Source organism: Galendromus occidentalis, unplaced genomic scaffold (assembly GCF_000255335.2).
Source record: "Galendromus occidentalis unplaced genomic scaffold, Mocc_1.1 scf7180000077488, whole genome shotgun sequence".
NCBI classification, from domain to species: Eukaryota; Metazoa; Arthropoda; class Arachnida; order Mesostigmata; family Phytoseiidae; genus Galendromus; species Galendromus occidentalis.
This window is the reverse complement of record NW_003805476.1, coordinates 1,226,813-1,249,629: the sequence shown is the minus strand read 5'-3', so window position 1 is coordinate 1,249,629 and position 22,817 is coordinate 1,226,813. Positions and strand designations below refer to the sequence as shown.

The following is a 22,817-nucleotide window of genomic DNA, read 5'->3' as shown; positions in this document are numbered from 1 at the left end:
CCATGGTGCGCATTGTGCAGATTCCGAAATTATACCGCAAACATCTCCTCCGGCTAGGCTAGGCAGCCAGAGAGGTGACAACAATTAGGAGCGGCGAAGGAGCTTCATGACCCTACATCCATGGAGAAATCAGCTTGCTCGAATTTCCAGGCCGGACCTCATCCTCTGAGCTTCCCCGCGCCACCACTCGAATTGTTGAGAATCTTTTCCCCTTCCCGGGTTCGTCTGCGTGCTCCAGTCAACAATAACAGTCTACCGAGCAGATGATGGTGTGTTTTTCTCTCCGGCTCTGTTATTCACAAGCAGAGAGGCACCGGGGGTGCGTAGGTTGTATAGAGAAAGGAGAAACACGCCAGGAATTGACTCGCGAGGAGAGTCCCGGTCGGAGGAACTATGTGGGCCGCTTGGCTCGTGCGTCGCACGCCTATCATAACGGTAGGAATGACCTGCATGCGAAACAGGGCCTTTTTCAATCGTCTGCGCGTGCTCACAGGCGAACCGCGCGCGGATCCCAGGGATGATCGAAATGGCATAAATACATCTTTTCTATCCGAAATATGCTAGGTACCATACCTTGTTAAACATACTCTTCGCGAATGAGTGAAGACAGACCTCTTATGGAGCTCTCCTGAGATCTCGATGCCTCCCATGAGAGAGTTCCTGACGTGAGAATGGCTGAAAGCGGCGAATGACATCCCCCGCGGAGAAGCGGAGACCCACGCTTTCTCACTAAGGTTCCTATCCTCTTTGGGTTACAGCGAAATCAGATCTCACAGCAACTGAGCAGCCGCCTGCGTTCGGGCTTCGCTGTTTCGACCAGAGCGAAGATAGGTGCCGAAGTCGAAGCTCAGGATATTCAAGAAATCGGGCAGCTCACAAAGCCGAAAATCACCTTCGGGTTCGAGACAAGCCTCCGAGAGGCAATCGTGAAACAGAGTAATGTTGATTGGAACCACATTCAGAATGTGGAATTCCCGAAAGCGAAGCAGACGTGTGATCTCGTTTTTCGAGGCTCATTCGCTACGGCCGTGTTCCTAGCGCTTCAAGCACCTCATGATTCCGATCACCTCCGTCAATTCGTTGCTCATGTTGGAAGGGAAAATCTGAGTTTGACCCTGCTGGCAAAGTACATGGCGTGTTGCCTCGATTCCGAGGAGATCCTGCGTTGTTGGAGGGAGATAGGCTCGCGCAGTCCGGAGGTCCTTCCACAGCATGCTTCGTATATAATAAGAGGTCTGCTGCGGACGCCGGAATGGCGTTCCGCGGTCGACATTCTGAAAGCAGAGCCCATCGGGACCAAGAACGCTCTCGGCGCGGGGGTGATTGCGAAACTGTTCGAAGAAGGGGCAGATTCTGAAGCCTTCGACCTGTACAGCAGATCGGACTCTTATTGCATTGATGCGGAGGCCGACGCCTGCATGGAAGATCCAGACCGCGCCGAGCGCTACTTGGATATGATCGTCAAGATGGAGTTCAAGCTTTCGTATAACTTCGATATCGAGAAGAGAACTTCGTGGCGGAAGCATTTCGAGGCGAATCGAGCGAAAATGAAATGGAACTCTGAGTGTTCTTGCTGCCGCACCAGACTGCCGCCAGGAAGAATCAGCTCACATGATTTTTCTAAAATGAGGGAGGCTTGTTTGAACCTCATTCTCAATGACAGAGCAGGCAGTCTTCATCTGAGCACAACCCCGGGAGAAATGGACCGATTCCAGAACTTCATCCGGAGAAACGGACCCTACGATGCGATCATAGACGGCCTCAACGTTGTGTACAGATACGAATTGCCGTTGAGACGCATCCACGGTCTCTTGGAAGACTACAAGGCCAGAGGCTTTTCCCGAATCCTGATTCTGCTGAGGTCTCATGCTAAGCGGGAGTTCAATATGATGAAGCTACCCCCCGACGTCGACATGTACTGCGTGCAGAATGCTTCGAGAGATGATCCGTATATCATACTCGCCGCACTCCTGAGTCATGATAGATGCCGACTGCTCTCGTTTGATTTTTACCGAGACCACATCTACCGGCTGAAGAAATCGAAGCAATTCGATCGGGACGACAACACCGCGAGAACTTTCTTCAAGTGGTTAAACACCCACAAGGACAGCTTCATCGACTTCCAGAAGCCAGGCTCGGCAGCGCCTACGATAAAGCTCAGAATGGCTCCGGCCCACTTCCCCGTCCCTCACGTGGACATTGGCGGATGGCACATTCCCTTCGTCCAAAAAACTGGATATCCACCGACGTGGCTGTGTCTGCGGCGGCGTGATTCTTTTGACAGAAAGCTCGTGCTCTAAGAAAGGAAATAAAATGACGTCGATCTGTGAAACTTCCCGAGCCCTCATTCCTCCTTCGATTACGGAGTTCGGAGAGTCTTGAGAAGAGATTTCGAAACGTGACATGATTGTGATGATTTCCAGAGATGTTCTCTACTCCTGTCCCGCGGCATGAACACTCAAAGGAAAGACGCGTACAGGCCACTCCTGTCGCTCGGGAAAGTCAAGGACAAAACCTACGCCAGATGGGACCGTATGGACTTGACAACTTGCCGTTTAGTGTTCATCAGTCCCCAGAGATCATTCGAGTTCTTTCCGCCTATCGTTATCTTTCTGAGTGCGGCGTACCTGGTCGCCGTAGGAATGAAGTATTTCCGCTTGTGTGAGTAGAATATTCGACTTTTCCGTGGGGCATCAATATCCTCCGTGAAGCCGTCCAACCTCTCCCAGGGAGATCTCTGCAACGGGTGGATAAATTAGATAATTGATTGCTGGTCGTCCCCGCTCTAAACGGAGAAATTCTGGGTCTCCCTTCCAGACCCTTTCGACGGAGAACAAAAGTTTCTCATGCCCACCAAGCCACTACCCCTCGGTATTTCCTTCATGCCGACTTCAGACAAAGAGATGTACTTGGGTGCGATAATTACTACAATTATGGGAATAGCAGCATTCTTTATCAGTAAGGGTTACCCTATGAGGATATACTGGAACGCCCGGCAACGTCAGTTCATCGCGGTGCACCGTCATCCCATCACGTGCTGGGTGAGTTCCTTCTAGCCTCAACGATTCCGAATGAAGCTTTTCTCTAACTTCTCCGGGGGCGGGATTCCGGAGCAGGATGATGAAAAAACCGGGGAGTTTCCTGTGGAGCCGCCTCCCCCATTAACATACAGACTCAAATTCGTTTACTTCTTCCTGCAGGTGAGGCGGACCCCGGTACTACCTGGCTCGGTCAAAGAATCGAAGCGCTTCGGAGGACTGAAGGATGTTCCAGGGCTGAGGATCCCGCAATCCTTCGACCCGGAGTATTTCAAGGCACCGATTTACTACAATGTTTTGATGGGCTTCTCGGACGCTAGCTGTCTCAATGATGAGGGCGAGGATGGAGGAATCGACTTCTTCTAGATTCCGGAACTTTGGGCCGCTTGTCGGAGGATATCTGATCGGGATCCTTCGTTCTCCCCCTGGACCATCTCGAGACCGGGGAATATAAACAAAGCTGTTCAGAAGAATTCTTCCCTTGTTGTCCTTCTTAGTTAGTCTCGCGCTTCATACATCGGAAATAAATGACAGACAACGAATACCGTCGCAACGTGTGCATCGGTAATCCCCCGAAACCCACCGACTACCCTGCTTCGTTGGAGAGGAAGAGATCTGTCAGAACCTCTGAGCGGCATTCGCATGGGAGCGACTAACGTCAATACGAACAAAAAGCTCGAGAAAAACGTCCCCGAACGCAGATACTCCCAGATCGCCCAAGCATACATATGTCGTTCGGCGATGACGGAACTCCTGATCGATAGTACGAGGCGGGATAAGAGATACGTCGTAGTTGAGCTGGGCTCGCAGGCGGAGGTGAAACGATATGTTCGTCCCGGACGCCATATCAAACCATCGCGCCAGTTTCTCTAGCCGGACTTCGGATAGACGATAGAATGTCGTCCTTACCTAATTTCTGGCACAGCGTGCGCACCGTCGAGCAGCCGAGCGAAGCTTCTATGACGATTCGCCGGAAGCGCGCCATAAATAATGCGAGGCAAGGAACCGAGCCCGAATGCCTGAAATAATGGACAAGCTTATCGAAAATCCCCTGGCTGAAGTGGCTGGCATATTCAATTCTAGTGAGAAAGATGCGAAACTCGCCCTAGACGCCGTTCTGCTGTACTTCCGAAACAAACTCGAATTCTCTTCGAACGATTTTCAAAAGGTATGTTGTCAGAACAGCTCCCCATGACATCCGCGCTACGTCGATAGTCGACGCTTCCCGCCAATTGTGAAGCAATGGAGAATCGACTAAGAAAACACACGAATTTGACAGATTCCCAGTTTGAACGAAGCCAACCACAACGGCTTGCCAAATGGCAGTTTGGTACGCTTCCGCGGTATGATTCAAGACATATACGATCCGGAGTACTTCATGCCGTCGTACAGGAATGAGTCAGATATCGTCCCATCGATGTTCCGCGATCCGGACGAGAAAGAACTCGGGTTCTTCGCCGAACACGACAACAGGAGTCTCATGGAACGCTCCACATGGCATTGCATCGCTCTGCCTGGGGAAAACACATGGGTTACGGAAAACTACTCCAAAACAGCTGGGACCCACTACGGGGTACCAGCGAAGCGAAGTAGATCAGACGAGATGGAGGTCGAGGCTCAGGAACCGAACGCAAGCAGACCATGGTGCTTTCCCGTGGATAGCAATCAAATATCGTGCATCGTGAAAGTTTACAACGCTGGCGACGAAGCGCGACTCAACGAAATGGTCGATCTCGTCGGAATATTGTCGCACGTGACTGACCATGGCGAGCCTGCGGACGGACCAGGCTCGGATGAGTTCAAATTCAAGAATCCCTCAACGTCTCAAGTCCCCCGAATCCACGCTGTTTTCTGCAAAAAATTGTACCACGACAACCCCCTCCTCGGGCGGCATATAAATATCGAGAGCAGTATCCAGCGTCGACGCGCACTCGACGAGGCCCAGATGAATCGGCAAGAGCTTCTGAGCGTTTTCAAAAAACTCTTCTACGGGGACGAGCACTGCGCGGAATATCTTTTGATGTTTCTGATCTCACGTGTTTACCTCCGGCACGACGTTCTCGCTCTCGGTAAATTCTCCTTGAATCTGAGGAACATCGCCCAGGACCAAGCGAGAGCTATCGCTGAAGTTCTGGCGCTGCTTGTGACCAAAAGTCACGCCATCCCCTTGTCTCTCGAGTATTTGAATAGCGCGAAGTTCGTGCCAAATAAAGACTACGAGCTGAATCGACTCCAATCTGGCCTCCTCCAACTGTCACCCGGTACAATTTTGATCTGCGACGAGAACGCGCTGAACGCTGGTCAGCTAAATGACGATGGCATCCGTAATTTGAAAGCTCTAGGAAACATGATACAGAATCAATGTCTGGAATACAACTTCGGTTTCCAAGCGGTGGAATTCCAGACCGACACCCCGGTTCTGTATCTTTCCCAGGGCAAGAGTATGGTGAACTGTGATTTCTACTCGACAATGCCGGCACCAACCCGACCGAAAGAAGACATGGCTCAGGTCGTCGAGGAGATCAAACAGCAGTTGTCCGACGACGTTCTGACGCGACTTCGGAGATACATTACGGTCCTGAAGTGGGAGGACCATCAGCTCTCGGACGAAATGCAGCAGAAGGTTCAAGATGACTTTGTGAAGCTGCGTTCCCTCCACAAGAGCATGACAGCCGACGATCTTCATAGCCTGTTAGTGGTGGCGAGATACGTTTCGCTCTTAGAGGGTGAGATGGAGCTGACGCCGGAATGCTGGGAGCACGCTAAAAATCTCGAAAAAGAACGACACTCTCGGGGTCGAATGTGATTTTAAATAAGAAACTTGATATATGTATAGGGAAGCGAGGAAGGCTGGTCGAAGTCCTTGCCGACGTTTGCGGAGAATAAACTTCTGTTTTGATCCTCAACATCACTCTCATAGATCCAGGGTTCCTTCTCACAAGTGGATTGGACGTCGGCATCGCTTCCATTCTTTTCTGAGGACTCATTGGAGCCAGAACTCGCTGGCGCTTCCTTCCGGCATCTCTTCTGGTAGGAGAATGAGACCGTCTGGACAGCTGATCCCCGGAAGAGCTTCTCTGCTTCCTGAAGGCGGCCACTCTCGCACAATGTCGAAAGTTTCCGAGTGACCGAAAAACCTGCGCTATCCCTTGTACAGAGATCGAGCCTGCGGTCGATCGAATCCTGAATCAGGTAGCACCCGCTCGCCGCTTCTTGCATCTTGGACAATAATCTCAATCGTAATTCGCGAAAAAATACCTAGGTGAACTCCCCGCATATGAAAGGGGCGAAAGACTACCCAACGGACGAAGACCAAAATCTTCCATGTTCGGAATGAGGATCGAAGCTTCTGTCGGACCTGAACTGCTAATCTCTTCCTCAGCGAAATATCCCCTAGGATACGCGTGTACGCGTAAACGGAATTGACTCTTCCTCAATTCTTCTTCCTTGTAGCGTCAAAAGGAGCTCACAGCATTCCCGGAATCCCCACTCGATCCGAATACAAAAGGGGGATGTGAACGCCGGGATCCTGACATCGAGCCGGCTAGCCTCTCATAGCGGTGCGATATGGTCACCCGATTGGGCCCACGCGTTTGTCACTTGATTGTCAGTGTACAGTGCGATATGGGAGACGCTCATTCGACCCTCCGTCTCTTGAGCGAAGTCCTTCTTCGCAAAATGGGTCTCTGAGCACAGTCTGAAGTTCTTCTCGCCAGGACTTCCCTCAAAATGCAGGTTTCTCCCGTCAGCTTCGGGAAACAGCGAGAGCTTCGCCAGGTCACCTCATGCTGGACCGGAAGTTTCACATCTGGTAAGATTCGAAAAACGTGCCTTCCGTATTTACGATCGAGACGCGCGGGCGGTGGTGGCATCGTGCAAATCCGACAAGGAGCCGTTGCGCCGGAAAACCTTCGCGGTGGCCAGACTCCATCGGGTTTCCATTTGACCGAGTTTATTCCGAGGATGAGGCTTCAAGACGAACATATTGTTCGCGACATCGATAGAATCCATCAGAAGTCTGAAGCGGGACGAATGTCGATTCCCGAGGTCCTTGCTGCGCTCCGTGAATTGCATGGCCCTTCCTATAGCCAGGTATTTACCATCCCGAGCCCTTTCCACAGAACGATAAACAGTTGCGTTGTGTTCTCTGATAAGTTCCTTCCACTAGAATACCGTGTCCCCGTCGTTCCCCCGCCTGAATTGTGGAAGCTGCATAAGATTCCGATGCGAGGTACGGAGCGTGACGAAGGAGCAAGTAGTGGCCTACAGCATCGATATGACCAACGGTATGCGGAATTTGCTTCTATTCAGACCCGAATCGCCTGAACTACGAGCCGGGAACCCCAACCTGCTGAAAGTGGAAGCGGTGAGTCTGGGATGCGTGGTGCACGAACCTACAACGAAAGCTCAAACTCCCGTAGTCGTGAAAATTTTCGACGACCGCCAGAAGATTCGAGCTGGCATCCACCTGGAAATAACCGGGATTTTAACTTACAAACCTTCACTCGAGGAACAAATCCGAAGCCGTGTCGGAAACCGGGGCCCTCTTGCCGCGATCCTAAACCATTTTTCATCAAATACTAACCCGCTTCTAGTCCCGAGGGTTCACTCGATTTTTCATGTCAGAATACCGATAGTCTGAGCAACGACCCGCCACTTCCGCGCGGATTGTGTTTCTTTTTGTGATACTTTAAGTCAAGATCGTAAGCTTCATGTGATCGAGATAAATCTCGATTCCTTTTAGACCTCTCTCTGGGTGTTTTTCTTTCACGGAACGAGGAGAAAGAAACATGATTCCAGCTTGCTCCATCGGCTTTCCAACAACAGTTCGCGATGTGCAGTCCTAGATGTGCTCATGAGAAGCTGGACTTGTTCCCGTAGAGTAGCCTTTCGGTGCCAGCTTCCAGAGCGAAGGAGGAAGAGTATAATCCAAGAGTAAAATGATTCAGACTCGCTGCCAAGTCTGATTAAGCTGTTCTCGACGGCGGAAATGGAGTCTGGGACGAGTATTCCTATCCAAGAACGAGAAGCGCATCGGGCTGGGAGTTGCGACTCGCTGAAACGGACCGATGATTAATTGGCGACTGTGTATGCTCTTGTGGTGAAATTTTCCGCCCCTCGCATGAATGGAGGGTGTCCATTGCATTGCTCTATGATGGCAAGCTGGGCCGAGATGCCTCTAGAAGCTCGGACAAGCGGGCACCTTTAGTCTGATTAGGCCAATCCAAGCAGCGAGATGTGGCTCCGTACATTATATCTCTGCTCTTAGTCCCGCACAGCACGATTCTCGCAGATTGCGTTCTTTCAGTGATCAATTTCCCCTCGACCACGTCCCGTCCACGGTCCTTTGAGACTCGATGCTCCGTGCGCCTCGACGTTGTTCATCTCAGGCCACAATGACTTCAGAAGGGGCGATCTCCTCTCCGACAATTACTGCACTTTAATTCCTCCAAACAAGTCTAGATCCCTGATCGACGGGGGAAATACTGCGTCGTCCACATACGATCGCCTTAAAAGAAGTGACGACGCGAAGGATCTCTAGATCCGCCGATATCGCGAATAATTTCAGTTCGAGTTACCCATTCCGATAAATAGAGCCCAGAAACCTGCAGCGTGCGTCCCTTCTGGAGAATTCCATGAAATGTGTAGGTTCCAACTTCCTTGCGTGAGCCGAAGGAGGAAATCCTGCAAGTTATGACGCGACTATTTGGTAGAACTCTCAGAGGATTCTTCACATGAGCGGGAAGCGCTGCGGACGCACGTGATCTCAACTCCGGGTTCGGAAGGAACAAATCATTACCGACTCGACATTTCCTCTTTTTCGAGAACTCTCCATTTCGTAGAGTACCTACTGATTGCAGAGAGATACCGAGTATGATCTCGCCGGCTCGTCATTATACAGAAAATAGTAGAAGGACCTTGGAAGGTGAAATCGGGATCCCGAACGGATATCGGACCCGAGATGTGACTCTCAATCCTAGACTCCGAGAGATTCGGACAAGCCCTATCAAATATATCGGTGGACTTTCGAGTGAATTCCTCGCCGTTCTTCCCAATCGAATTATCCACAGCATATTTTTCGAAAGTCCCTGAAAGCATCCGCAGTGGTGGCTGGCGTAGCGAATCCTGAATGAGTAAGTAGTTTGCTGTATCCCACCCCCTCCTTGCGGTCTACTCTATTCGGAAGCGGCACAGCGGTCTCGGCAACTCCTCTCACTACAACAACAGGTGTATCGGGTTTCTCGGGGCTTGAAATTACTCCCCCGCTCGAGTTTTAAAATCGCGCCCAAATCTGTTTCGAGACCGGGGGTAAATCCACTGACTGGCTCGCCGGTGGGCTCGCTAGGCTCAGATTTGGCTCAAAAATCGAGCGAGTCTCACTAGTCTCGTCGGTCGCGCGAGGAGAGCGGGCCCAGAGGAGAACTCAGCGGTTGGGTCCATTGGCTCGGCTCGCTCCAACCAAATCATGTTAGGAAACTAAAGGAGCTCTCGTTTGTTATCCTGTCTGACCAACAGGTTCGTTTTTACTCCGAATTCGGGAGTAAATCGAATCATTGGATGCTTGGCGGGAACTTGCTCGAGAACAATGAGGAGCCGTCATTCATTCGAATCTCGACGCAACTTGAGCTCGGAGGCTTCCAGGGTTGCTAGACGCGTATCTCCTAAGGGAGATGACTCCAGCCTCGCAGGGCCAGAGTGTATCGATCACTCCAACCAGGCCATCCCCAGGCTCAATGGAGGAGAGGAGCTGGAAAGAAACCGCATAGTAATAATAAACACCCCCCCCTTACCCCCGTCGATATCCCTTCGAGTATTACGCCCGCATCGAAGAACGAAGGCTTGTGTCAAAAGACTTGTGTACGACCTCGATTGAGAGCTCGCTGAATGATGAAATCCTCAGCGATGTTGAGAAGGCTCTCTGGGTCATAAGAGCTGAGTTAGCTGTCCCTGACAAAGCTGAGTGTCCGCGCCTCACCTGTTTACGCAGCGAGCATAATTGTACGTAGTGGCTCCCGAGCCTCACTCAGCAAGCGGACCGGACTGACCGACCGACTGACCGCGTGGCTTACAAGCAAGCTGACGACAGGAGTGGGGAGGCCATTGGACCATATGAGCTAATGTTGGATATAGTGATTAACTCCTCGCTCGCTCGTTCGCATAGCAAACGTTCACCACTACAACTGCCGTCGTCGTGGTCACACACAGAAAGAGCGGACTGCAGCAAACTCAGCGAAAACTGCTTAATAAGGGGTGCTTTTTGTGCGAAGTGGGTGCTCGCAGGTCGCGCGTGGTCGAAATCTCTCGTCCGAGCAACGACCAGTGTGCCGCCCACTCACTTACTCACCTTTTTTTCTCCTCTCAATGAAGCTTGCTCTCTCGAGGTTCAACGCAGTCGCACCCACTCCTCAGCAAATCTCGCATGTAACGGACACTTCACCTTAATCTGTCGAATCGCTAGTTCCATCTTTGTCCTGATCCGTCAATCGTTCCGGTGTCCCATGCGGGCTTCGCGATTCTTCGACTTCTTCCAGGAGCCGCTCAACGCCGCTCTTCGAGCGTTCCAAGACGCGTCACGATCAGACGAGATTCCTCGGAGAGGAGGACGAAAGGCTTTGACGCAGCCCCGGTCTGAATACCATAATTCTTGAGGAATGACCACTCTCGTCTCGACAAAGACATTTGGGCATACTGAGGACGTTGGAGGACGCTTTGTCTCGGAACCCGTTTGGACGGCCGCAAAGGCCACGCGGAGAGCGACCGATGGTTGTGATTGCAAATCGCTCTAATTGATAATGAATCTAATGATTAATGACCCGATCAGAATGAATGGCCCCTCTGCGTGTACGAGTGTGAAAGTCGTCTCCCCCTCCCTGCTCCTTGCTCTCTAATGGAAGGAACCTTTAGAGTCAATTATCTGTTGTTGGTTATAAAGATGACCGGGCGTCCAATAGGCCATATGCTGGCGCGGATGCACAGAGCCGAACAGCTTGCACGTCTCCTCCAGCTAGATACTGAGTCATTCTCCTCGAAGCGGGTCATCCGATCACCGCTTCCTCGATGCGAGCTCCCGAATTTTCGGCATCTGCGAAATTGTGTTCCCGAATTTTAGCATACAATATATTCTTTTTTCGTCTTCCCTCGTTGCGAGACGGTTTTCGTACAGTCAGAGGCCCCGGGGATCAATCGATAACTTCCCCGAGCGATCGCTCGACTCGATTTCGGTCCACTTCAGCGAGATTTGCACCCGAAGAAAAGAAATAAGAGAATGTTGTCCAGCCTCGAGAAAGATCTCAGTGTGTCACACGAGAATCGACGCAGGATTCCTGGAGTCGGATGAAGAGAAATATCGGAACAGGCGACGGGGAATCCACAGGGGAGCGAGCAACACTCGCTTTTGTCGCACGGGTGGGGGACCGGCATTCGCACAATGAAGCGACCGAGCGAGTTATCTAACACCGATTCAGAGGATGTGGATTATCCCCTGCTTCGGATGGACACGCGAACGATTATCACCAGCTCCACATCCGGCACATTGACGACGACGAAAAGAGATTGCACAAGGAGGCTCCCGATGAGGCTGGTGCTTGAGCCGATGATGATTCTTCTTAACCTTGCTCCACTGCATCGACGCCCTCCTCACTCCCCATACAGTGTGTATCTGTCGCATTCCTTCTTTTAGACGAAAGTAATCGAATAGAAGCGGACCCAAATCTAGTACGCACTCGTGCTTTTCCAGGCTCCGGGTCAGATATATTTTCAGCTGTAAATGAATTTCACTGAATTTGTGGCTCGAGCTAGAGGTTCAACTCCCCAGATGTTGACCGATCACAGTCTGAGCTTTGTGCGTCGAGAACTCCGCGACGCTACTTACGAAAGACTTGAGTTTGTTGGCATCGCTGAGAGTGTTTATATAATACACTCGGCCAGCCCACGATGGCGCATCTATGGCAAAAGTCGCCCGAATTGTCTACTATTTCTAGGAGAGATCGATGTTCGGCGGTAATTGCTTCTCGTTTCTTAATGTTCGGGGTCTAATTCTCTCTTTATTGACTGTGGCTGAAGCTGATTTCTTTAGATTTCCGCTTCGGCGATCTGCCACAGCCCGCGAATGCTGCCAAGTGGATGTGAATTATGAAGATTCGATGTCGTCGAACAACAGCATCGTTCGGGTAGCACTAATTTACATACAACCATTAAATCGCCATACGCGCCCGATACTGGATTAGGGAAAGTGTTGGGAGTAGAAAATGATTATCGCTTCATCGAGGCCGACGAGAGAAACTTGCCTTCCGCAGCGAAACGAACCGGAGTGTTTTCAGTCCGTGTTGAAATTTCCCTACCCAGGTGCGATTCGGCCGGTAGAATACTCCGGTCTCCATTGTTAAAATTTGCGAAACGAGGTCGAGCTGAAACGGGCAAACTGCGAAGCGATTCTGAATTTGGATTTCGTACAATCTTGCTGGAACAAATCAACTTTCTCGTGGAGGGAAGGGGAGTTTTCAATCTATTTTTCATACAGTTTTGATACAAATTCGAAAGAAGCGCGACTCGATGAGAATTCCAACGCCAGTTCGATAAGGATGGAATGACTCTCAATTTATCCTCCTCTCTGACTCCGGACTGTCGTTTCTGTTTCAATGATTCTTCGCGATATCGCCTCTGCTGTGTTAATTTGTTCGCCTTCCGATTCAGATTGCTTCTGGGTGGTCTGCGCAGATCTCTTTAATTTGACGAATTCCCAATCTTCGGAGAATGACATGAACGAGTCTAATCTGTGAAACTCCCTCCAGGCGCTTGGAGGAGACCATAAATAAAAAGAGTAAATAAATGATAATGCATTCTGTCGGTTCCGTCCTTACTCTAAGAATCCGCGGACCGCCGCTTCTGAGCGATCGTCAGGAACCTCAAGCTTTCGATGATGCCGATCACGAAGCAATGAAACAATGATCCGTCAGCTCGCCTCGCAAAACTCGTGGTCCGCACGGGGGGTGCGATGAGACTCGAAATTTTGAGATTTCTTCCCTTAAAAAGCCGGTTCTCGATCATTCACTGGCTGGTGCGTATATATCCTCGAGAGAAATGTCAAATGAGGAATCGTCTCTCACCGCTAACCCGTTAGCGACGATCCGAACTTCTGCAAAGAAAAATGCCCTCCCCTTGTCAAGTTTTGCCGAGTTCGAGACTCGAACGCGAGGCGGTGCTCCTTTTTCATGCGACGATAGCGCTCCTGGGTATCTATGTACAATGATGATGATGATGATGATGATGACAGCGATAAGGAGTCTCTTCCGCAAGTTATGCATTTGTAATGTGACACTCGATACCCTCCGCCGCTGCGACTGAGCCGCGAAGGCGGGCGGTTTGTCGGTGAGTCCATCTGTTTGTCTCCCGATCGGTCTGTGGGTCCGTTCGTCTTCCTCCTAGGTGGGCAGACAGATGGCAGCGAACAAAGGGGGCAGGGGATGTCTTTCGACACGAGACACGTATTCTCCATTATAATTACCAAATTACATACAAACCACCCCTGTTCGGATTGCAATGAATCCGGCAGCTCCAGCGTGGAAAGCAGTTCGAATGTCTTTTTCTGCCGACTGCTCTCCCCTCGCCGCTCTGTTGTCGAGTATCATAACACAAGCGTGAATTAAAGCACGAGGGCTCATGGGGAACGAGATTCAGGATGCAAATTGGGACAAGCTCGAGTGAAATATATATATTCATATATATCCAATGATCCTCCTTGAGAACTGCGAATTCTTCCTCAGGTACGCATTCCCCTCCCTCGGCTCAGGACAAGTCGACGACTCAGTCCGATCCAACAGCCTTGATTTCCGTCACGTTTTCTCAGTGATTTCACGTCGATGCGCTCAGAGCCCAAGATAATAGGCGCTATGGTCACTCCGCTTTCCCGTGGGAATCATTGCCATTTTCGCAATATGAAGCTCCGGCCTCTTTCCTTGTTGCTTTCAAGATTGCTCGCTGAATCCGGACGCTGGAGTTGATGCTTCCCTAGATGATGTCTCTGCACTCGATGTAGGAGTTCGCTTGCTCGGCTCTTGTGGGCTAATTAGGGACCACACCCGCGGTTTCACACTGACAGCTCGCTCACCGAAGAGCACGATCCGACAGAGAGAGCGGTGAGTAACTTTGAGGGATCGTTCCTGATAGTGTTCGGGCACCTCGGAAGAAACTCAAGATGCTTCAAGATAACACCGGCTCTCGACTCATGAATATTTCCATTCTCTCCCTTTCTTCCCGCCTACACGTGAGTCTAACCTGACTCGTTTCTTGGTTAGGAAGTATCCGCGACCGACACAGTTTGCATATTAGCGGTCTCCCCTCGAGTTCGAGCATCGGCTCGTTTTCTGAAGCTGTAGACATTTGTCGATTGGGACAGCGGGTCTCTGTTGCTGAAATGAAAATCCTGCACTTGTTCACCGACTGAGTCGAGGCCGGGTACCTATCGAGGAAAAGAGTTGGGGCACAAACGATGATTTGTGTGTTCTATTTCATTCTCTGAGAGCTCGGCCGGGCTCGGTCGTGCACACTCACCTTGCTGTTGTATGTGATGTATCGACTGTCCTCGGAGCTCGTCACACCTCGCGCGTCGTCGACGACTCTGAAGCTATGCGCGAGCTAAAAAGCTCAACTTCTCCCTCGGTAGGTATCGGTATCCCCGACAGGGAAGACAGAAGATCAACGGATATTTGACGCTTGTCATCGCGTTTCCGAGACGTGCGTACTGAAGTTTAATTCCAACGGGGATGAATCCGAACTTTTTTCTCGTACTCTTCAGAATTTCGTAGTGCTGGGATCAGTCGGAGCGCAACTTCAGAGCCTTGGCGCGAGCTGTCAGTCGGACTCTGCGGGACTAAGGTGAGAGAAAAAGAGGAATTCCTGAATGGAAAAAAATGCTGGGTCCCTTTCAACTCGGGAGGAATTCTCCACTGACTTTTGGCCGGAGTCCGCCATTCGCCGCGATATATCTGTTGGGAAGGATAAGGCGGTGTGGATGTGGTGAATGCGCAATGGACCTGGTCCGTTCGTCACAGACGCGATTGAAGGCATTGGAGTTCCGCGATTAACTTGCCCACGAAGACTCTTGAGCTCCTTTGTGTTTTCCGGCAGGCTGGGCGCTCAGCATGGAACAAGTCCGCTGAGGTCAGAGTTCATCCGAGCGTCATCCGCGAAAACTCCGATTTTTTTCCCTGATTCGTCTCACTGACTGCCGATCGGCTGGTGTGCTCCGATGTTATAATACGCTGACGCACGGTATATACTTGGGCTATCGGTACGCTCCTCTGCATACTTGACAAACTGACTCGAGCTGCGTAAATTTTCTGGCCGGAGGAGGCAATAGCCGGACTGATAAAGCACCCGACGGAAGAAGAGGAGCGTCAAAGGGATGAAATCACAGTAGATAGGAGCACGTCAATGTTGACGCCACTATCGTTCGGTCGGCTAGTCAATACGCCGACGTGTAATTACTGTGAGGTCCGTGAGTTTTGACAGGTATTTTTTCTCCGCTCAATCGTCGTTCGGGAGATATCTATGGCGTGATATATTCGACGATCCAGCTCGTGATTGAATAGATCCCGACCCCGACATTGAGAGAATCGCGCTCGGAGGAAACGGTGCGATCCCATGATAGGATTTCGAAAAACGCGATTTTTCAAGCTGCTCGGTTTTCCGAACACAAGGAGAATGAATTCCTCACGTACTGGGCTCTTAGTGGTTCGAAAACAGGGAAATGAACGTCGCAAGGCGCTTTTCAGAATCAACGATTTTTTACCGAAAAAAGTCTCTTAGCACTCTCAGCATTCTCTACCTGTTCTTATCTTAACAACCCGCGGCGAACAACACAAAGATACCGCAATGCTGCCTCTCCTTTTCAGTGACCTCGTTTCCATCGGGCTCGTTCTTCGTTTTGATATTAATTCGAGTGATTAGAACAAAAAAAGTCGACACCAGGAATCCAACGGGCGGATTGTAAAGCTGTTCGGAAAAGAGCCCGATCCCTCCTCGACTCGGAACTCAGCGGCGGCGAGCCAGGAACTTGGTGTGCCGGCCGCAGTGCTGGAGTTATGGCCAGAAACTGTCTCCAGTTTCGAAATGCTCGAGCTACGGCTGAGACAGAAAGCCGAGAGAAAATCTCTCGTTGGAACTAATGCATTCATGCCTTGTGGGTCGTGGCACGAGGAATCAAGGAATTCCAATGACGGCTCTTGAGGATCATTTGAATAGACTCAGAAAAAAATGTCGTGCCCCGGAAAAGAACCGATGAGAAAATAGCGGGGACGGAATCGGACGATCATTCTATAGATCTCGCCGAAATTTCACGGGGAAAAAATAACCGTCTCCTCACCAGCTGAGCTAGTTCTCGAGCACCAGGTTTTTTCCAAGCTGGAATTTGAAATTCTCAAGCATCAACGACGGCAGGAGGTTTGTCGCGACCCGCCGCCGTTCGGCGCAAGGCGTTTTCTTCAAAATTCTGAATTGGGTTGCGAGCTGTTCCATTCGATATCTCTCCCCCTTGTTACCAACGGGCAGCACTCGTTCAGTTCACCTTTTCCTTCATTCACGTCAAAAGCTCATGGAACGACGATTCGGGACCACGCTAAAATGGAACATGCATCCAGAGCATCTGAGCGATACACTTATTCAACGTTCCGCCAGACAAGTCTCCCCGACCTGAGGAATAACTTTCAGCAACGCGTCTTCGATTCTTCTAGCAGAATTCTTACATAGGCGATTTATTTCTACCATCCATTCAGAGTATTCCTCCATCATCTCCCAAGACACTTAGAAATGTGCTCCCAAAGCATGGAACGATCTATTCGGCCCACACCGAGGGATATCTCCTCCTCACCTTTCTCTCTAGCGTCTGTGATCTTTCCTCACCCTGACAAACCTCAGGAATCTTTCAGAGAACTGACATGCAAAGTTCCCGCCAACCTGAAGAGGGGATCTCGGGGGGGTATCCCAGACAAGCGAGGCGCTGCAGTATGGAAGCAGATCCTCGCTATTCCCGCAAGGGTCAAGACCCTGCTCGCGCAACCATTTGTCGAAACTGATTCCATTCCATCCGCTTTGACCGCCTCCGGTCTCGCTTATGCGGTCTCAATGCAGAAGAAGTATCCAGCTCTCATTTGCCTTCCCGGCTGGCATAGTTCGTTCGCTTGCCAAGCTCCGTGGATCGTCAATGGATAACGAAATCTTTGCTCTTTTCCGATTTCCCGTGTCTGTCTCTCTCCCTGGCTCGATCTGAAATTCATCATTCCGAAGAATGATGTTGAGATGATGTCGCTTCCCGTTTCTCGAATCGTGAGAGGTAGAGGAATTAAATGTTCTTCCCTCTCGACTTCTTCTCTCTTCTTCCTTCGATGATGATCATGATCTGCAGAGGAAATACACGAAGAAAAATGGCCCGAAACAAAAAGACATTTTTCATTTCAGTATTTAAAGGCCGTTTAAAGGCAATTAAAAACGCCACGGCTCCTCTTGTCGCTGCCGTCGGTGCCTACCTCCCTGCCAACCTGACGCTCTGTGATAGTCATCCTCTCTGTTTCTCTCATCTCGCTCGCTTTGATTCTCTGATGCTGTCTGGATTTAGCGTGGATAGCATCGATACTCCGCGAAGACAAGGGGCGAGAGTGAGGGCATTGGAGAATCACTACACATGATCTTCGCTGGGGCTTCTTCTACTCATCTTTTCTGCATTGTCCAGGATCACATGGATAGTCGGCCCCCGGAGGGCTCACATTATACCGCTTGGAATCTCGAGTTCCTATCTTGGAGTTGAGTTCACGTTCATCATTCTGGGGCACAGTATGATCGGACGCCGACCCGATTGAGTCTGACCTTGGTGCTACGCACTTACCTGTCGCACCCACAGCTCCAGGAACCCATATCTATACGATCTACGGCGCTCAAGTTCGGTCACAATTCAGCATTCTCACAGATAGCGGCTCAGAGCTCAAAAGTCGTGTCTTGTACTGGGAACAAAGACCGACGAAAACAGGGGTTGGAAAAAGCGCATAGTAACATTCAGAAGAGATAAGAAGGTTATCAACAGTAGAGGATGTCCTTTCAGCAACATTCAAGTCGGTACCATAGTGGCTCTGATACTCGACGGTTTTTTTGCGCGCTGCTAGGCCGCTCGGTTTCTGCGTGTTTGTTTATTTATTCGTCTGTTCTCGTGCGGAGTTCAAGAAAGAAAGCCAATCGATCATCATTGTGACGATCAAGCATTGAAAACGCGCACGGACACAGCAGGCAGATCGCTCATGGGTTTCAAGCGGTTCCGGAGAAGATGCTGGTGAACTCTTACCGGGATCGTATAAAATGTTTCAACTTTTTATCTAGCGACACCATACCCACAATAGTCACAATCAGAGTCGGTCATCATAGTTTGTTCATCGTCAGAGCAATTCACCGTGATCATGAATCGCTTCTCACCGTGTCGACTACAACAGAGAGAAAGGTCAAAGCACCAGGTCATCAGGGGATCTGATTTCTCCCCAAACGTCGGCGTCGCTCGGGATATTCCGCGACAGTGGAGTAGCCAACGGGGGGGAAGCCTGTCTGCTCTATGACGTTTACGGGAGTAGAAATCTCGGCATTTCAATTTGCTTTCGAAACCATTGATAACTTGTGTATCGAAATGAGACCGAGATCTGATGATTCTGTGAGCCTCCCGAGGGGTTCGAAACAATTTCGCCCCCCCCCACCAAAAAAATTCTGGCTTCGCCACTCTTCCGCGAGAAGATGTTCCCGAAATATGTACCTGCCTTCATCCGCGAGCTGAGGAGGGAAACTCAGGTGTCGAGAAAGAAATTGAGCTTGCCTCCTCAAGACAAAGCTTCCCGAAGTGGGTTGACTTTTCTCCTCGCAGAATGTGCATCCGCGGTAGCGGGTTTGGATGCCGTTTCCCCGCGTGATCGTGCGGCTGATGCCCTGCGCCAGAGACAGTCCACGCAACATATATGAATGCAGAGGAGCGGAACAAAAAGAAAGGAAAGCAGGAACAGATAAGGCTCCGCCCACGTTTGCACCCTTGGCTGCCACCAGAGCGGCCGTCGCTGCCGCAGCTACTCTCCTTGTTGGAATCGATCGCCGGCGTGGAGGCTGCAACCGCTGCCGTCCTGGTAGCATATTGTCTCATTGGTGTGCCCCGCACTTCTCCATGCTCTGGATCCACCTTCACGTACAACACGATCGAATGATGGAAATTTGCGTCTCACCCATGAAATTTATTCACGTATGTCTTTGTGTCTTCCGTTTGAGGAATCTGCTACGGAAAGCTCCGCTTGAGCCATATCGGAGATCTCCAGATGAGCTCATCTTTGTTATTCGGACGAGAATCTTACGCGTAAAGGGGGAGCCGCGTTACGCGGTAGTCGAAAGAACGGAGAGGAAACGGATGGTGAGTGAGTGAAGAGCCAGCCAGTCCGTCAGTCAGCCTGGCCGGCGAGCACAGCAAAAGGGACTACAATGGCACGAGACTCCGCCTGGCTTTGTTGGGTGGGCGGTCCATCCCTCTCCGCCCGAAGTGGCTTCAGCGTCCCCTGGCGGACCCCGAACGGAGGCCGGAGCACTGCGTTAACAGCTAGATTCGTGCTGCCTGTCTGCCTGCTGCCAGCGAGCGAGCGACTGACGAGCGAAGCATACCGTGTGGCAGCCTACTTCCAAAGAACACTCAGGAACAATTGGGCGGGCTGGCCGTTTCCACTCAGTCCTGTGGATAGGAGAAAGACAGAAGACTCTGCCTAATCTGTGATTTGCTCGGGGGCTAGCGGACAGTGAGTGAACAGTGCCACCTCCCCCTTCCTGGTCCAGCAGACTGAGGAACAAAGCTTCTGTCAAATCGGATCGGAGCCAGCTTCAAGCTATTCCAAGCTTGAAAGTTGTTCTGTGAAACAATACACTTTCTCGATTGGTGCAATCGACGAAGTAAGCTCTGAGGCCACCAGTGGCTCAGAACTCTGAATCTGTTTGTGCAATCAAGTGACTCCGTGACACATAAGATGATTAGTGTTTAGGAGGTCGGAGGACACGGAGAGACTCGGAACCCTCGAAACGAAAAAGTGCGCCGTTCTTGTCCAATCTTGTTCATTGAGTTCTTGTTGTTGAGTTCTGAGAGGGAACCGCAGGACTACTAGTTGTATGGACTTCTAAGGGTGAGTTGATGGCTTTTGGGTTAATCTGATTCGTCCAGGCCGAATCTCAGCTCTTCGAGCGAGGCGGGTTATAATTCGTGATCATCTCGTTCAGAATCCGTGAGATGATTCCGACGATTTTGTAGGAAAGACCTGGGGGGTGGTCAGCACGGGAGTGGAACTCAGCTCCTCCGCGGAGTTACCCATTATGCATAGTTTCAAATCGACCCGTATGCGATACCACCGGAGCTACCATCGAGAGAAGCGCGGCTTTTTCTGATCCGCACTAAATTCTGCGAAGGTGATGATTTCGTCGCTTGCGGTGCAGAATGGAGGGCCCTTCAATCTGGAGCAGCTCTATCATTCTCCGCACGGCCTTTGCTGAAGTCCTCTGTGACTCCGTGCTCAAGTATGCGAGCACATCATTCTTATGTTCATCTATTCTACCAGATGAAGGAAATTCAATAGGTGTATTGAACGGCTCGTTTATAGCTGTGAGAGAGGTTGAGCAATTTGCAACAATTCCGCGCTCATTCCGATACGAATCGTGGGAGAAACTTCTGCCGATCTACAGTCAGGATCGAATGATCGGAGATACTGAAGCGAAGTTTCCCTTCATTGTTCCCGCAATCCCATCATGGAAGCAACTGATGATTGCACGGTCAAAATTCGGGGCGAAAACGGCGATTGGTATGAGGAACTCCCGTTCGATCGATGAGGCGATTCGCTTCATTGCGGTCCCGCTCCGAATTATTTGCATGCCGGGATCTCCTCTAATCTAAATCTTCTTCTCGAACATGATTTTCGCCGGGGAAATTTTGTTCGGGGTTTTCGTCGTACACTAATATTATTGTCTTATCGCTCTCATTATCAGGAATGTGACTCGGAGATTTGCGACTTGAATGAGTCGAGTATCGCTTTCATCCAACTCTCGTCGGCTCGGTCGCTTTCTGCGAGAACGAGAGGTGACTGCTGATTCGGAGAGAATTTACGAAGAACAACAACAAGCAGAGCAGTTGTATTTTTTCTTGAAAATTGCTTCCAGCTCCGAGGCTTCTTGTCCTCGTGCTCCGTTGATGTGTGAACGTTTCCAGTGAAAGAAGCGATTCCTAGTTTAGGATCCTTCCGGCAAAGACGTCGCCTTCTGCGTCGTGGGGAATTTTTCTCTCTAATAGGATTGTGATAAGTACGCGTGGCCCGACTAACTCAAGACTCGTTGTGCTTGGAGCCGAGTTTAATCGGAAGGAAACGATCAATCGATCGCTCCCCTGCGCGAACAAACGTTTCCTCTCGACTACATTCATTTATAATGTTGACACATTGCCCGAGAGAATAAGGGGCGTCGGAATTCCATTTGAGCTCGCTCAGCTAAGCCCGCAATCTGTAATCGGCTCAGAATACACCATCGACTACTTGATACAATTGTATCTCAGAATAGGCGGCAGAAATCGTCGTCCAACGCTTGTTCCACGACGTCTTCGTTGTCACCGCGGAATCCTGTCCCTGATCTCCGGCGACGTTCACTCGTTCCTTGTCCATTTTATTCGAACCGCTACAGACAATGCTCATCACGTTGACGGAGCGACAGAGTATCGAGAAACTATCCAGAAGCGACACTCTCCAGGTACAGATAGACAAGGGCAGAAATTGTGTGGTCTTTGACCACTCTACGTGGAACCACGACAAATAGTCATTGTCTATTGTGTGCGACCCTTGATTTACTAATTATTTATTTGTGACCGCACATGCTGGGGCTGCCATATTCGGAGTGCGACTTTTTACGATCACAGCTCCCAGTACCGATTCAGACGACCGTGTCACTCTCGGTTTCCGACCTGTCGAGGACACCTGATCGTTTGTTTTCGCAGAGGAGCCGAACGTACTGTTTGCGCGGATCCGCAGCAGATGCGATCCAAGCTCACAAACAGAGACATCTCAGGTTCTGTCCATGTTGCAACTTTCATCCCGTCGAGAATGAAAACATGAACTTATCGGCTTCTCTCCATTGGCTGGAAGCGCTCTGGCTGCCACGGAGGTCGCTGTCAAGCAGGGGATCGACCGTGCAACCTGAAGAATGTGATATGGTGCAGGTTCAAAGGTCGCAAGGAATCTAGCGGTCGCATTACGTCGATTTCTTTCTTCGAGGTTTTTCCTTTCTCACGTCTCTTCTGCTCGCGGTTCCCACAGCATCGTAGATAGATACTTCTGCTGACGCATTATTATGCAATATCTTCCATTGTGATCCCGGCGCTCATACTCCGGTGACAGTTCCTGTCGCGCCGCCCTCCTTATCTCTGCCGCTTGCTGTCCTCTTATTCGACTGCCCGTCTTTTGAATTCACGCCCGTTATCCGGACGCACGGGTGATGAGTCTTCTTCGGCGGTCCGCGAGACAATCGGGACAGATTATTATTACCCAGTCATCATCGATACGGTTCTCCTTGATACGAGGCGGTCGAGCTTTAGGGGAACAATTACGCAGAGTTCAGAGCGATAGTTGGGAGTGTTCTCCGAGGGTGTCTCCTTGAGATCCGTCGCTTCCACTACCGCGCAGACCCCGTGGAAGTATTCTGAGGCGAAGGACATCAACTTCATGGATATAAATGCCCTCCAAACTGCCCGAT

The 22,817-nt window shown here is 50.6% G+C and overlaps 4 protein-coding genes across 4 annotated transcripts; all 4 read left to right on the top strand.

The window, feature by feature from the left end:
* The first annotated feature begins 291 nt into the window (after positions 1 to 291).
* Positions 292 to 2,322, top strand: mldr (mitochondrial ribonuclease P catalytic subunit). Its single transcript, XM_018640599.1, has 2 exons — positions 292 to 435; positions 759 to 2,322. The coding sequence occupies exons 1-2, from the start codon at positions 394 to 396 to the stop codon at positions 2,298 to 2,300; spliced, it is 1,584 nt and encodes a 527-aa protein (XP_018496115.1). The 5' UTR covers positions 292 to 393; the 3' UTR covers positions 2,301 to 2,322.
* A 128-nt stretch (positions 2,323 to 2,450) lies between these two features.
* On the top strand, positions 2,451 to 3,507 carry LOC100905249 (uncharacterized). Its single transcript, XM_003746178.2, has 3 exons — positions 2,451 to 2,661; positions 2,818 to 3,041; positions 3,201 to 3,507. Exons 1-3 carry the CDS (start codon positions 2,451 to 2,453, stop codon positions 3,402 to 3,404), a joined length of 639 nt encoding a protein of 212 aa, XP_003746226.1. The 3' UTR covers positions 3,405 to 3,507.
* Positions 3,508 to 4,041: 534 nt separating this feature from the next.
* LOC100905106 (mini-chromosome maintenance complex-binding protein) lies at positions 4,042 to 5,844 on the top strand. The gene is made up of 2 exons (XM_003746177.1): positions 4,042 to 4,206; positions 4,318 to 5,844. Exons 1-2 carry the CDS (start codon positions 4,054 to 4,056, stop codon positions 5,842 to 5,844), a joined length of 1,680 nt encoding a protein of 559 aa, XP_003746225.1. The 5' UTR covers positions 4,042 to 4,053.
* Positions 5,845 to 6,895: 1,051 nt separating this feature from the next.
* Positions 6,896 to 7,788, top strand: LOC100901316 (uncharacterized). The gene is made up of 2 exons (XM_003746069.1): positions 6,896 to 7,130; positions 7,207 to 7,788. The coding sequence occupies exons 1-2, from the start codon at positions 7,002 to 7,004 to the stop codon at positions 7,678 to 7,680; spliced, it is 603 nt and encodes a 200-aa protein (XP_003746117.1). The 5' UTR covers positions 6,896 to 7,001; the 3' UTR covers positions 7,681 to 7,788.
* The last annotated feature ends 15,029 nt before the right edge of the window (positions 7,789 to 22,817 follow it).

Coding starts and splice junctions, on each gene's coding strand:
- mldr (XM_018640599.1), top strand. CDS start 394: ATGTGGGCCGCTTGGCTCGTGCGTCGCACGCCTATCATAACG. Junction 436..758: donor GTCGCACGCCTATCATAACG/GTAGGAATGACC, acceptor TTTGGGTTACAG/CGAAATCAGATCTCACAGCA.
- LOC100905249 (XM_003746178.2), top strand. CDS start 2,451: ATGAACACTCAAAGGAAAGACGCGTACAGGCCACTCCTGTCGCTCGGG. Junction 2,662..2,817: donor AATGAAGTATTTCCGCTTGT/GTGAGTAGAATA, acceptor TCTCCCTTCCAG/ACCCTTTCGACGGAGAACAA. Junction 3,042..3,200: donor GTCATCCCATCACGTGCTGG/GTGAGTTCCTTC, acceptor TTCTTCCTGCAG/GTGAGGCGGACCCCGGTACT.
- LOC100905106 (XM_003746177.1), top strand. CDS start 4,054: ATGCCTGAAATAATGGACAAGCTTATCGAAAATCCCCTGGCTGAAGTG. Junction 4,207..4,317: donor CTTCGAACGATTTTCAAAAG/GTATGTTGTCAG, acceptor CGAATTTGACAG/ATTCCCAGTTTGAACGAAGC.
- LOC100901316 (XM_003746069.1), top strand. CDS start 7,002: ATGAGGCTTCAAGACGAACATATTGTTCGCGACATCGATAGAATCCAT. Junction 7,131..7,206: donor ATGGCCCTTCCTATAGCCAG/GTATTTACCATC, acceptor TCCTTCCACTAG/AATACCGTGTCCCCGTCGTT.